The sequence below is a fragment of the Triturus cristatus genome, chromosome 10, assembly GCF_964204655.1.
Source record: "Triturus cristatus chromosome 10, aTriCri1.1, whole genome shotgun sequence".
NCBI lineage: Eukaryota > Metazoa > Chordata > Amphibia > Caudata > Salamandridae > Triturus > Triturus cristatus.
The window spans coordinates 1,230,469,701-1,230,483,821 of NC_140593.1; the positions used below are offsets into that span (position 1 = coordinate 1,230,469,701).

Below are 14,121 nucleotides of genomic sequence, written 5' to 3' on the forward strand. Positions count from 1 at the left end.
GGAAACCCCTAAACCCGCAACAACTGTTCCACTACTGGTTCAAGCAGCGCTAATAAATGCCAGATCCCTCCCCAAACACAAGCTAGAAATTGCCGACTTGATTGACACGCATAAACTGGATCTCTTATTCATTACAGAGACATGGGGGGATGAAGCCTCCGGCCCAGACTTCAGAGCTGCCACCCCTATCAACTACAATGTATGCAGACTAGACAGGCCTAAAAATAAAAAAGGTGGAGGCATAGCAATAATCTATAAAAACGAGTTTAAGCTCACAACGACGCAATCTAATTGTCCTGAATACGAGGCTTTCTTTTTCACACTAGGCCTCTCGGCCAAGTCATCGTCTAAGGGCATGCTAATCTATCGCCCTCCTGGGTCAAGATCCAAGTTTCTAGCCAACATAGGCAATATGATTGAAGCAGCTGCAGGCTCCCCTCACTTCACCATACTAGGTGACTTTAACTTTCACTTAGAAGCCTTCAACGACCACGATACCACGCAGCTAACTACAGACTTAGCAGCTGCCGGCCTGCTGCAATTGATAAAATCTCCCACGCACCAAGCAGGCCACACACTAGATGGTCTATTCACCAACAGTCCCTTTATAACCGTTACCCAAGTAATCCCCCTGATCTGGACAGACCATGCAGCGATCTGTTTCTCTGTTGAAATTAATCCTACCAAACCTCCTACTACAACCTCCTCTCAATTTTCTTACAGAGATTGGAAAAACATCAATCTAGCTCATTTAACAGAGATGATGCAGGAAGGTCATATCCCCAACGAACAGGATCCCACTATAGCGTCTTCTAATTACTTGACAAACCTAAACACGGCCTGTAACAAACTAGCCCCGATCAAAATTTCCCACCGCAACAGGAAAATACCATCAGCTCAGTGGTTTACAGAGCCCCTTCGGATTCAGAGACAGTATTGCAGGAACCTTGAAAGGCAGTGGCGCCGCCACTATAGCCCTGCAGACAAAATGACCTATAAAAACGCCCTTTCCATCTACAAAAGACTTATAGTTTCTGAAAAAAGCCGCTACTATACGTCACAAATCAACCAGGCGAAAAACTCGGTAGGAGAACTATTTCAGGTGGTTACAACTTTGTCCAATCCCCCCGCCGCGCGCCTAGAAGGCTCTCAGTCTCTATCGGACGCTCTGGCCAGCTACTTTGAGGAGAAGGTTAGTTCCATTTTCCTCACCTTCTCTCATTCCTCCCCTTCCCCTGCCCCTGTGGCACTTCCCATCAATACTCCTCCCATCTTTTCATCTTTCGATACCATCAATCAGGAACACATTCAACATCTGGTAGCCAGCACCAAATCTGGATCCCCCCTCGACCCATGTCCCCCTGCTATCCTGAATCTCATCCCAGAAGCGATTTCTCCTGTGTTGTCTACTATCTGCAATGCCATGTTTTCAACAGGCATCTATCCATCGGTTTGGAAGGAGGCTATTATTAAGCCTCTTCTAAAAAAGCCAACTCTGGACCCTCTTCTCCCCGCCAGTTATAGACCTATCGCCTGTCTCCCCTTTCCAGCCAAGATTTTCGAAAAAACAATGAACATCCAGCTTTCGAAATTCATTAATGACAACGATCTACTTGATGACACCCAGTTTGGCTTCAGACAGGGACACGGAACGGAGAGAGCACTGCTTAAAGCTGCAGACGAAATCAGAGCAACGATGGACAAGGGTGGAGCGGCGGTCCTAATACTTCTGGACCTTTCCGCTGCATTTGACACGGTCGATCATGTCACTCTGATCGACCGTGTCTCGGCGTTAGGAATAAGAGGCAAGGCCAAAGATCTTATTGCTTCATTCTTGGCCAATCGCCCTCAGACAGTCAAGATGGGTAATTTCACCTCCCAGACCTTCTCCCTCCCATGCGGAGTCCCACAAGGCTCCTCGCTAAGTCCGACGCTTTTTAATATCTATGTATCGGACTTGGCGAGGGTGATAAAATCGCATGGAATTGCCCTTACAACGTACGCCGACGATACTCAATTAGTATTATCGGTGCACAATAATGGAACATCTGTCGCAGCCAATTTCCAAGAGGGAATGAAGGCGATAAGCTCCTGGATGTCATCAAATTGCCTCAAACTAAACTCTGACAAAACGGAGGTGATGACATTCGGGAACTTGCAGCCGGCATGGTCCCCACAGTGGTGGCCATCTCAGTTGGGTCCCCCCCCCCAACCGGTAGTCAAGGTCCGCAATTTGGGAGTCACTTTTGACAATAAGTTGACTTTCCTCCATCACGCCAACGCTGTGGTAACATCTGCCTTCTACACCCTAAAAAAAATAAAAAAACTACTTCCTTACTTACCACAGTCCGCGGGCAAAACACTTATCAGCACCTTAGTGTTCTCAAGAACCGATTATTGTAACTCCCTTCTTCTGAACGCTCAGGAAAGGGTACTCAATAAACTCCAGACGGTGCAAAACGCCGCGGCCAGAACCCTACTACACATCCCCAAATTCACCTCCACGTCTCCTTACATCAAAGAGCTACATTGGCTCCCTATTAGGAGCCGAATCAAATTTAAGGCTCTGTGTTTAGCCTACAAAACTCTGAACGCCTCCGGACCACAGTTCCTATAAAAAGCCCTCTGCCCAGTGGAACAACCTAGGACCTTACGATCGTCCTCAGCCTACTTGTTGAAAGTCCCACGGACAAGAAAGGCCAGCTGGGGAGATAAATGTTTTACTATCGCTACTGCCAAGCTGTGGAATACACTACCATTCCACATTAAAACGGCCCCTACGCTGCTCAAGTTCAGAAAGAGCCTTAAAACATGGCTGTTCTCTGCCTAATTCCCCCTCATCGCAAGAAGTGTGTTCTGTAACGATAGCGCCGAGACACCCGTATGGGTATTTGCGCGCTTTAAAAATTGCATAAAATAAATAAATAAATAAATAAATAGTTAAACTGATGTCCAGGAGGAGTGGGAGCAGCAACCGCGGCTCATATCGACTTGTTTCCTCACTTGAGTCGTCAGCACACATTTTTTATAGAATAATATTGCAGGAATTAGGAGACTGGGCGAGTGTGCGCATCTAATTCTTATTAAACAGATCCTTTTTAGACTGGGTTGACGCACTTTGCATTGTATTTTTCCATGAATTATTCAGAATAAAAGTCCGCCACAGGCGATAGTTTATATATGGTGTTTGGTCAACTTTCCTGCTGCTCTGATACGGCAGATTGTTTGACTTTGCTGAACATTGGAAGTCTTGGACATTTTAAAAGATCTCCTGGCCTTGTTCATGGCCTCTGGACCCATGCCCTTTGAAAATTATCAAAATGGTCCGGGTCCCTATTGCTCGATATCTTACCCCCATTTTTAACGGTATGTTCGATGGTGGTCAGTTTCCTAAACAATGGAAGATGGCCTCCATACTACCTCTTTTAAAAAAGCCCAGTCTTGACCCTCAGGATCCGAATAGTTTTCGGCCTATCTCCCGCCTGCCTCTTCCCGCCAAGTTGGTAGAAAAGGCAATGAATAGACAACTCAGTGCCTTTCTAAAGAAAACCCACAAGCTCGATCCGTCCCAATATGGCTTATGGGAAGGACACAGCACTTAGTCTGCCTTGATTAAAGCCACGGAGGAAATTAGAGCAGCAGTGGACCAGGGAGGTAGGGCACCCTGATCCTTCTAGATCTTTCAGCTGCATTCGATACGGTCCATCATGGGCTTTTGATGGACCGTTTAAGGAAATGCGGGGTTCAGGGCAAAGCCTGGGAGTTGCTTAACTCATTTCGCTCTGACAGAAGCCAGATAGTTGCACTTGGCAAATTTCATTCACAATCCTTCTCATTACCATGTGGCGTCCCGCAGGGGTCGTCGCTAAGCCCGACCCTCTTCAATGTTTACGCCGCTACCCTGGCTTCAGTTATTAGGGGCTATGGGTTTGGGATCACCTCGTATGCGGACGACACACAAATTGTGGTATCACTAGTACCTGGCAAGGAAACTGGATTGGATTGGCGCTTCTAGTCATGCATGGTAGAAGTAGGACGTTGGATGGCAGGCAATTGCCTAAGGTTGAACTCGGATAAAACCGAGGTGATGTTGTTTGGAAACAACCCCAACTTTTGGACTCCCTCTTGGTGGCCGTCTTCACTGGGGTCTCTCCCTACCCCAGTTGAGAAAGTCAAAAATTTGGGGATCCTGTTAGATGTAAAATTATCTATGAGTGCCCAGGTCAAGGCGGTAGCTTCCAAAACAGGTTACATCTTAAGAACACTGAAAAAAATCCTGAATCTGCTGCCGCTAGACAGTCGTAGAACTGTGGTCTCGGCCTTGGTCTTATCAAGGCTGGACTATTGCAATGGTCTATATTTAAATATGCAGCAAAATCTGTTGCACAAGCTTCAGATGCTCCAGAATGCCACGGCTAGACTCCTTACTGGTACCCCCAAATTTGCCCCAATCTCCAACGTGATAAAAAAATTGCACTGGCTCCCGATTGGGAACCAGGTTCAGTTTAAATCACTATGCTTGGTTTTTAAAGCTCTGCACGGAGAGGGGCCCGACCATCTTAAAAGACAATTTCAATGGCTTGCTCCGATCGTCAGAAGCAAAATTGACCACAGTCCTTCTACAAAAAAAGCCCTTTGGGGCGGTCGCAGATTCACTTTCGGCGCCGTTAAATCCTGGAATAAATTGCCTTTTCATTAAAGAAATGCCAATAATCTGCTAAGTTTCAGAAAGGACTTGAAGACTTGGCTTCTTGTGAAATAACTCTGCCTGCCATGGCCTTGCCTTTGGAGAAGTAGTCAGCGCCAGGACACCTACTTGGTAACCGTGCGCTTTAAAAATCGCCTTAATAATAATATTATTAACCTCGACCAAGATACAAATCGGTGAATGGCGGTCCGCTAACTGAGAACATTAGAACTTTTATCGGTTTAAAGCTTGTTTTAGCCCCACGTTGACTTGCTTTGCTTTTGTCAACCCCCCCAGAGACTCTGACGGCACGAGGGAGACTCCCCGGAGTAAGAGCCGGCGCAGTCCTGTTCTTGTCCAGGGTGATGCTTCCATCATATTCGATGGCGCTTCAGTCTACCTCAGCAGTTTAACCCTAGCTCAAAATTGTAAATTAAATAAACTTACCAGTAACACTTCGGCAGGTGGAAAATCAATGATAGCTCCTGCTTACAGGACAGTAAATTGACTGAGGCAAGAACTTAGAAGTATTTAGGGATTGTGTTTCGGGCAGTATGTCCACTTACAGAAAGCTTCTGCGGCAATGGCCGGTTGGTTTGATTTAATATTATGCCGGCGTCACGTCATTTAGACCTTTAATTAAAGCGTTTATTCTTAAGATCGCATCCACTATTTCATATCTATCACCGGCTCTTGCCTTTAAAAAACAATAGATTTTAAATGTATAGAAGACAAGTGTCTAAGAAAGGGCTCATTGCCTCAGAGGTGGAAATGGGCCCGTGTTCCGCCCTATGGAGGCGGAGGTTTCAAAAATGACATTTCAGGCAGAAATGACCAGAGAAAGCAAGGAGCCTATTGCAGCTTGTGTTTGAAAGAGACGATGCATGGGGGAAAGGGGGGGGGCATGGTCAAAGATAATTAAAGTCTGGGTGAAAGACTTGTTTGCTTGTATTTCTTGGTTACTATGCTAAAAGGTTCGAAAATAGGGTAAAGAGGGAATTTATATGGAGAAAGCACACATTCAAATACATCTTTTGATCTTTGTTCAAGAAGTGACTTAGAATTCATGAATGAAGAGTTTATTAGTAGATTTGCCTGAATTCACCCTCTTGGAAGGGGTTGCGGGTGAGAGGTTCCAGATTTCCTCTTCAGCTATGGGAAGCGTGCCGCTCCTGGTGAGGGCCGGACTGGGACCCACCAGCTGGGTGGAAACTCCACTGACAAACCTAGGACCATGTGAGGATGGAAACCTTTTCCAAGTGACCTAATTCAGCTTTTATTGATCTATACTGGGTTTTCATCGCCCTGAAAATTATATTTCAAGCCCGTTTCGAAGCACAGTAGGAGACTGACTCAGGCAGACCTCCGATTCATTCTTTATTTCAAAAACAGGTTCTGTGTTTAATTAATGTTTTAATGTGTTTAATGTATGTTTTATTTCTTTAGGAGCCATTAGAGTCTTGCGTTTGTAAAAGAAGTTTGTATTTTGTGTCATGGTTTTAACAACGCACACAATGCCGCTGATTGAAAGTTGATGGACACTGACACAGAGACACAGGTACAGGAGCGGGAGGCCTGGACAGTGGCACTGGGACAGTGAGGCATGGACAGTAAAAGAGACACATATATTGGGACAGGGCACGGACACGTTGTAAGGGAGACAGACACAAGGACAGAGACACGCAGAGATAAATATGGGGACAGGATGGGACGGACAGGGGCGTTCGAAGAGGGAGACAGGGTCAAGGAGACACAGAGACTGGAGGGGAAGAGACGAACACTTCGACCGGGACATACAGGAACTGGACAGAGCATCAGGACAGGCTGACACTAACCCTGGTCAGCGAAACGCATGCAGTGGGACAGGGGACACTGGTGTGAACACTGGGACAGGAACACACTGCTGAGGGCTTTGAAAGCAGCAGAAAAAGGCAGCGCACAAGGAAGCAATGACGTAACTCTGGGACAGAGAGACATGGACCCTGGGGCAGGGAGTCACCAACAGGGGCTCTGGGGCTGGGAGACACAGACAGAAGCAGAAGTGAGGGAGATATGGACAGTGGGGAGGCACAGACAGTGGCACTAGGACAGAGTTATGGACAGTGAGACACAGAGTCACCAACATGGGCTCTGAGGCTGCCAGACATAGCACAGAAGCGCAGGGGCTCATGGGCTCCATGAACTGATGAGGGAGATATGGACAGTGAAGCAGGGAAGCACAGAGAGTGGCACTAGGACAGAGAGACGGGGACAGTGAGACTGGGAGTCACCAATAGGGGCTCTGAAACAGGGAGACACAGACAGAGCACAGGGGCTTGTGGGCTTGTGGGCTCCACGAACAGGTGAGGAAGATATGGACAGTGCGGAGGGAGGCACAGTAGCATTAGGACAGAGATACATGGACAGCGGGACACGGAGTCACCGACAGGGACTCTGAGACTGGGAGATATAGGACAGAAGCGCAGGGGCTCCAGGGCTCCATGAACTGGTGAGGGGGCACAGCCAGTGGCTCTAGGACAGAGAGGCCCAGGCATGGGGGGGGGGGGGGCTGAGAGGGGTCAGGCACCGGTACAGGAAGGCACACAGGCGGACACTGAATCAGGGACACACTGCCCTGGACTCTGGGACGGGGGTGAACTAGACCTCAAGTCAGGAGAACAAAGTTACGAGACTGGAAACAGAGGCCCCGGGTTAGGGGCTCTTGGTGAGGGAGACCCAGACATGAGCGCCAGGGCAGGGTCAGCCCCACACTCAGGCTGTGCAGGTGAGGCCTCAGCGCTGTCCCTAACACTGCGCATGCTCTGTCCTCAAACAGCACCTCTCCCCCTCAGATAACATGGGCTCAGATCTCAGACCGCAGAGCCAGACTTCGGGAAACAGAGCGCCAAGACGCAGACGTCGGAGTGGGGGAGCTAGAGCGTCAGGGTGAGGGGGTCACAGTGTCAGGCTCCAGAGGTACTCACTGTCGAGGCGCAGCTCCAGCTCCACGGGGTAGTGGTCGGAGATATCTTTAGCCTGGAAGAGAAGAGAGGCGCTTTAATACCGCAGGACAGCCCTGCGGCTGGGAAACAACACCTGGCAACCAGGGCAGAGAGGGCAACCAAGGGAGCAGAAGGGACTGCATCTACCTGGCAACCAGGGCAGAGAGGGCAACCAAGGGGGCGGAAGGGACCGCATCTACCTGGCAACCAGGACAGAGAGGGCAACCAAGGTCTCAGAAGGGACTGCATCTACCTGGCAACCAGGGCAGAGAGGGCAACCAAGGGGGCGGAAGGGACTGCATCTACCTGGCAACCAGGACAGAGAGGGCAACCAAGGGTGGGGAAGGGACTGTATCTACCTGGCAACCAGGACAGAGCGGGCAACCAAGGGTGCAGAAGGGACTGCATCTACCTGGCAACCAGGGCAGAGAGGGCAACCAAGGGTGCGGAAGGGACCGCATCTACCTGGCAACCAGGACAGAGAGGGCAACCAAGGGTGCGGAAGGGACCGCATCTACCTGGCAACCAAGGCAGAGAGGGCAACCAAGGGTGCAGAAGGGACTGCATCTACCTGGCAACCAAGGCAGAGAGGGCAACCAAGGGTGCAGAAGGGATGTCATCTGCCTGGGCAACCAGGGCAGAGAGGGCAACCAAGGGTGCAGAAGGGAATGCATTTACCTGGCAACCAGGACAGAGGGCAACCAAGGGTGCAGAAGGGACTGCATCTACCTGGCAACTAGGGCAGAGAGGGCAACCAAGAATGCAGAAGGGACGTCATCTGCCTGGGCAACCAGGACAGAGAGGGCAACCAATGGTGCAGAAGGGACTGCATCTACCTGGCAACCAGGGCAGAGAGGGCAACCAAGGGTGGGGAAGTGACTTCATCTACCTGGCAACCAGGGCAGAGAGGGCAACCAAGGGTGCAGAAGGGACTGCATCTACCCTGCAACCAGGACAGAGAGGGCACCCAAGGGTGCAGAAGGAACTACATCTACCTGGCAACCAGGGCAGAGAGGGCAACCAAGGGTGCAGAAGGGACGTCATCTGCCTGGGCAACCAGGACAGAGAGGGCAACCAAGGGTGCAGAAGGGACTGCATCTACCTGGCAACCAGGACAGAAAGGGCAACCGAGGGTGCAGAAGGGACTCCATCTGCCTGGCAACCAGGGCAGAGAGGGCAACCGAGGGTGCAGAAGGGACCACATCTACCTGGCAACGAGGGCAGAGAGGGCAACAAAGGGTGCAGAAGGGACGTCATCTGCCTGGGCAACCACGTCTACAGGTGCACCGATGCAACAAGTGCAACCAGAGCTGTGGCCAGCTGGGCTACCAAAACTACATACATGACTTCATCTACATGGGCAAACACATCTACAGGTGGAACAAAGTCTACAGGGGCAACGTGTGCAACAAGAGCTGTGACAAGCTTGTCTACCAAACCTACATAAGTGACTTCATCTGTCTGGGCAATCACATCTACAGGTGAAAGAAGGTCTGCCGATGCAAGCTGTGCAACCAGAGCTGTGACAAGCTGGGCTACCAAGGCTACAGAAGTGACTTCATCTACCTGGGCAATCACGCCTACAGGTGCACCGGGGAAACGTGTTCAACCAGAGCTGTGACAAGCTTGGCTACCAAACCTACAAAACTGACGTCATCTGCCTGGACAACCAAGTCTACAGGTGCAAGAAGGGCTACCGGGGCAACGTGTGCAACCAGAGCCGTGAAAAGCTGGGCTAGCAAGGCTACAGAAGGGACTTTATCTACCTGGCCAATCACATCTACAGGTGGAAGAAGAGCTACCGGGGCAACGTGTGCAACCAGGGCTGTGAAAAGCTGGGCTACCAAACCTACATAAGTGACTTAATCTGTCTGGGCAACCACGTCTGCAGGTGGAACAAGGTCTACTGGGGCAACATGTCCAACCAGAGCTGTGACAAGCTGGGCTACCAAACCTACATATGTGACTTCATCTGTCTGGGCTACCACATCTACAGGTGGAACAAGGTCTACCAGGGCAACGAGAGCTGTGGCCAGGTGGGCAACCAAGGCTACAGACGTGACTTCATCTGCCTCAGCAACCACGTCTACAGGTGGAAAAAGGTCTACCGGGGCAACGTGTCCAACCAGAGCTGTGACAAGCTGGGCTACCAAGGCTACAGATATGAATACATCTGTCTGAGCAACCATGTCTATAGGTGCAGGAAGGGCTACCAGGGCAATGTGTGCAACCAGAGCTATGACCAGCTGGGCTACCAAGGCTACACAAGTGGCTTCATCTACATGGGCAAACACATCTACAGGTGGAACAAGGTCTATAGGAGAAAGGTGTGCAACCAGGACAGAGAGGGAAACCAAGGGTGCAGAAGTGACTTAATCTACCAGGGAAACCCTGTCTACAGGTGCGAGAAGGGCTACTGGGGCAACGTGTGCAACCAGAGCTATGACAAGCTTGGCTACCTAACCTACATAAGTGACTTCATCTTTCTGGTCAAACACGTCTACAGTTGGAACAAGGTCTACCAGGGCAACGTGTGCAACCAGAGCTGTGACAAGCTGGGCTACCAAACCTACATTAAGTGACTTCATCTGTCTGGGCAACCACATCTACAGGTGAAAGAAGGTCTGCTGAGGCAAGCTGTGCCACCAGAGCTGTGACCAGCTGGGCTACCAAGGCTACAGAAGTAACTTCATCTGTCTGGGCAACCACATCTACAGGTGGAACAAGGTCTACCAGGGCAACGTGTGCAACCAGAACTGTGACCAGCTGGGCAACCAAACCTACATATGTGACTCCATCTGTCTGAGCAACCACGCCTACAGGTGCACTGGGGCAATGTGTGCAACCAGAGCTGTGACCAGCTGGGCTATCAAGGCTACAGAAGTGACTTCATTTACGTGGGCAACCATGTCTACAGGTGCAAGAAGGGCTACCGGGGCAACGTGTGCAACCAGAGCCGTGACAAGCCGGGCTACCAAGCCTACAGAAGTGATTTAATCTGTCTGGGCAACCACATCTACAGGTGGAACAAGGTCTATCAGGGCAACGTGTCCAAGCAGAGCTGTGACAAGCTGAGCTACCAAACCTACATACGTGACTTCATCTGTCTGAGCAACCACGCCTACAGGTGCACCAGGGCAACGTGTGCAACCAGAGCTGTGACCAGCTGGGCTACCAAGGCTACAGAAGTGGCTTCATCTACCTGGGTAAACACATCTACAGGTGGAACAAGGTCTACAGGGCAAAGGTGTGCAATCAGGACAGGGAGGGCAACCAAGACTACAGAAGTGGCTTCATCTACCTGGGCAACCACGTCTACAGGTGCAAGAAAGGCTACCGGGGCAACGTGTGCAACCAGAGCCGTGACTAGCCTACCAAGGCTATAGAAGTGACTTCCTCTACCTGGCCATTCACATCTATAGGTGCAAAAAGGAATACCAGGGCAACGTGTGCAACGAGAGCTGAAGATAAGCTGGACCACCAAGGATACATAAGTTGATTCATCTACCAGGGTAACCATGTCTACAGGTGCACCGGGGCAACGTGTGCAACCAGGGCTGTGAAAAGCTGGGCTACCAAACTTACATACGTGGCTTCATCTGTCTGAGCAACCACGCTTACAAGTGCACCGGCAATGTGTGCAACCAGAGCTGTGACCAGCTGGGCTACATGGCTACGGAAGTGACTTCATCTACCTTGGCAAACACATCTACAGGTGGAACAAGGTCTACAGGGAAAAGGTGTGTAACCAGGACAGGGAGGGCAACCAAGGTTACAGAAGTGGCTTCGTCTACATGGCAACCAGGACAGAGAGGGCAACCAAGGGTGCAGAAGGGAATTCATCTGCCTGGGCAATCACGTCTACAGGTGCACCGATGCAACAAGTGCAACCAGAGCTGTGGCCAGCTGGGCTACCAAACCTACATACATGACTTCATCTACACGGGCAAACACATCTACATGTGGAACAAGGTCTACAGGGGCAACGTGTGCAACCAGAGCTGTGACAAGCTTGTCTACCAAACCTACATAAGTGACTTCATCTGTCTGGGCAATCACATCTACAGGTGAAAGAAGGTCTGCCGATGCAAGCTGTGCAACCAGAGCTGTGACAAGCTGGGCTACCAAGGCTACAGAAGTGACTTCATCTTTCTGGTCAAACACGTCTACAGTTGGAACAAGGTCTACCATGGCAACGTGTGCAACGAGAACTGTGAACAGGTGGGCAACCAAGGCTACAGAAGTTATTTCATCTACCTGGGCAACCACGCCTACAGGTGCACCCCGGCACCATGTGGAACCAGGGCTGTGAAAAGCTGGGCTACCAAACCTACATAAGTTGCTTCATCTGTCTGGGCAACCACGTCTACAGTTGGAACAAGGTCTACTGGGGCAATGTCTCCAACCAAAGCGGTGACAAGCTGGGCTACCAAACCTACATACGTGACCTCATCTGTCTGAGCAACCACGTCTGCAGGTGGAACACGGTCTACCAGGGCAACGTGTGCGACGAGAGCTGTGACCAGGTGGGCAAGCAAGGCTACAGAAGTGACTTCAGCTACCTGGGCAACCACGTCTACAGATGAAACAAGGTCTACAGGGACAACGTGTGCAACCAAAGCTGTGACCTGCTGGGCTACCAAGGCTGCGGGAGGACCATGTATACCCCTAGGGCAGGTCGTGCAACCAGGTCTATCATCATATCGGTGACAAGGAAGGCTACTAATGGGGAGAACCAGAGAAGGAAGCTGGGTCTCTATACCAGAGGAGAAGCTGCAGCCAGAGCTTCTGACACTTATCACGCGGTGGAACTGCAGCACTCAGGGCTACTCTGCAACGAGGAGGTCCACCCTAACATTGGAATTTTGTCAATGGCAACTTCATTTTCCCATCCACACCACATCTCCACCCCCAGCATTACCACATCCCCACCATGTCTCCACCCCAGCATGGCGGCACCGCGCGGCTCACCTCTTCATACGTCAGCCCGTAGGCCTTGTGGTAGTTGAAGGCGGTGGCGGTCTCTGGGAGGATGGCGTCCATCATCTCCACCCCGCCCACAACAAACCTGGAGAAGGGAAGAAGGAGAAACAGTCAGAAACAATGCGTGATTGATAAACGTACTATTCTGGTCAGGCGGGCCTTACTAAGGTGTGAACATATCCACAGTGGGATTATTCGACATGGGAGTGGGGCTTTGAAGAACATTTGGAGTCCCTCCCTTTTGACACCTTGTCCAGCCAGGATATAAATGACAATAGATGTTAGTGATGGCCCATTACAGAGCGGCTTACTGCCGCCCCCTTCCCCCCCCCCCCCCCCCGAAAACAAAGCACTGTTATCAGCATAATTCTTCTTATTCCCACTGCCTGACCCCTCCACCTGCCTGGATTACTCGAGGCCCCCCTATGGGGCCAGCCTCCCAGTTTGAAGACCCTGCTAAAAGAACAGTGAGATAGTACAGACTGCAGAGTGTCCGGAAAAAAACAATCTGACAGGGTTTTTAGCACTGTCCTCACACTGTTAGGGTCACAGGTTCCAGTCCAAACGCGACACCCCCACGGCTGATACTGTTTCCATTTGCATCAGAGGGGGTTGCTCAGAGTTTTAGCCTAAATGTCTTCAGACAAGCTATGGGCTAATAGTTAAATCTCTTTTTGTGTCCCCTTTGAAAAGCAGGAACACAAGGCATCACTTGTCTTCATGTTCACATTAAAGGTGTTGTGTTATAAAAGTTTAACCTCACACTGCATTGACATCTCTGAACAAACCCCTATGACCTTAATGACATGTTTCAGTCCTAAAGATGACTTCTGTTGCTCTTCAGCAGGTGAACCTTACTGACATTATTCACATGAACTAACCACGTTTGCATGTTCTTTGCTAACTTTCAAGTCCTCACAGAAGGCAGTTTGAAATCAATAATTAAATTCCAATCTAATCTTTATTGGTTTTAATTGTGGTATGCAATCTTTCTGGTTTGCTGATAAAGAATTCTGATAATCGCATATCTAAATCTATCCTGCAAATGTACTGCCTCTCAGTCAATACTACACTCTTCTTGTGGTCTGCTTAACGAGGTTCCCGCGACAAGTACCACTGCATTTTATTTGATGTCAACATTGCTTCAAATTTTAAATGTAGCTTATCTATAAAGACTCTCTTATAGGAAATATTACTTTTGATCGCCATCATACACAGCGAAGAAGGCAGACTCAAACATGTATCTTGTTTGGGAAGTTCCAGATGCAGTTCACCTGCCCAGCAGTTTTGGGCTCACTCATTTGGGTGTGGTCAATGTTGCCCTCTAGTGGCCATTCTGTTTCTAGCGTGATTTGATTTCTATACCTGGGGCTATTATAGATTGTATTTGAGGAGTTATGTGTAGTGCCAAGCATGTCATCTTCATGGCGCTCTCATACATGGTTACATGCACAAACACAAGATTAGTAG

At 49.8% G+C, this 14,121-nt stretch overlaps 1 protein-coding gene across 1 annotated transcript in view; it reads right to left on the bottom strand.

The window, feature by feature from the left end:
* LOC146797149 (deoxyribonuclease-1-like) overlaps nt 1-14,121 on the bottom strand; it is a 67,160-nt gene that overhangs the window by 20,418 nt on the left and 32,621 nt on the right. Inside the window, exons 8-9 of the mRNA XM_085629824.1 lie at nt 12,640-12,736; nt 7,651-7,702 (exon numbers count right to left, since the gene is read on the bottom strand). Of these exons, the coding sequence (XP_085485950.1) occupies nt 7,651-7,702; nt 12,640-12,736 (149 nt within the window). The remainder of the gene's footprint in view (nt 1-7,650; nt 7,703-12,639; nt 12,737-14,121) is intronic.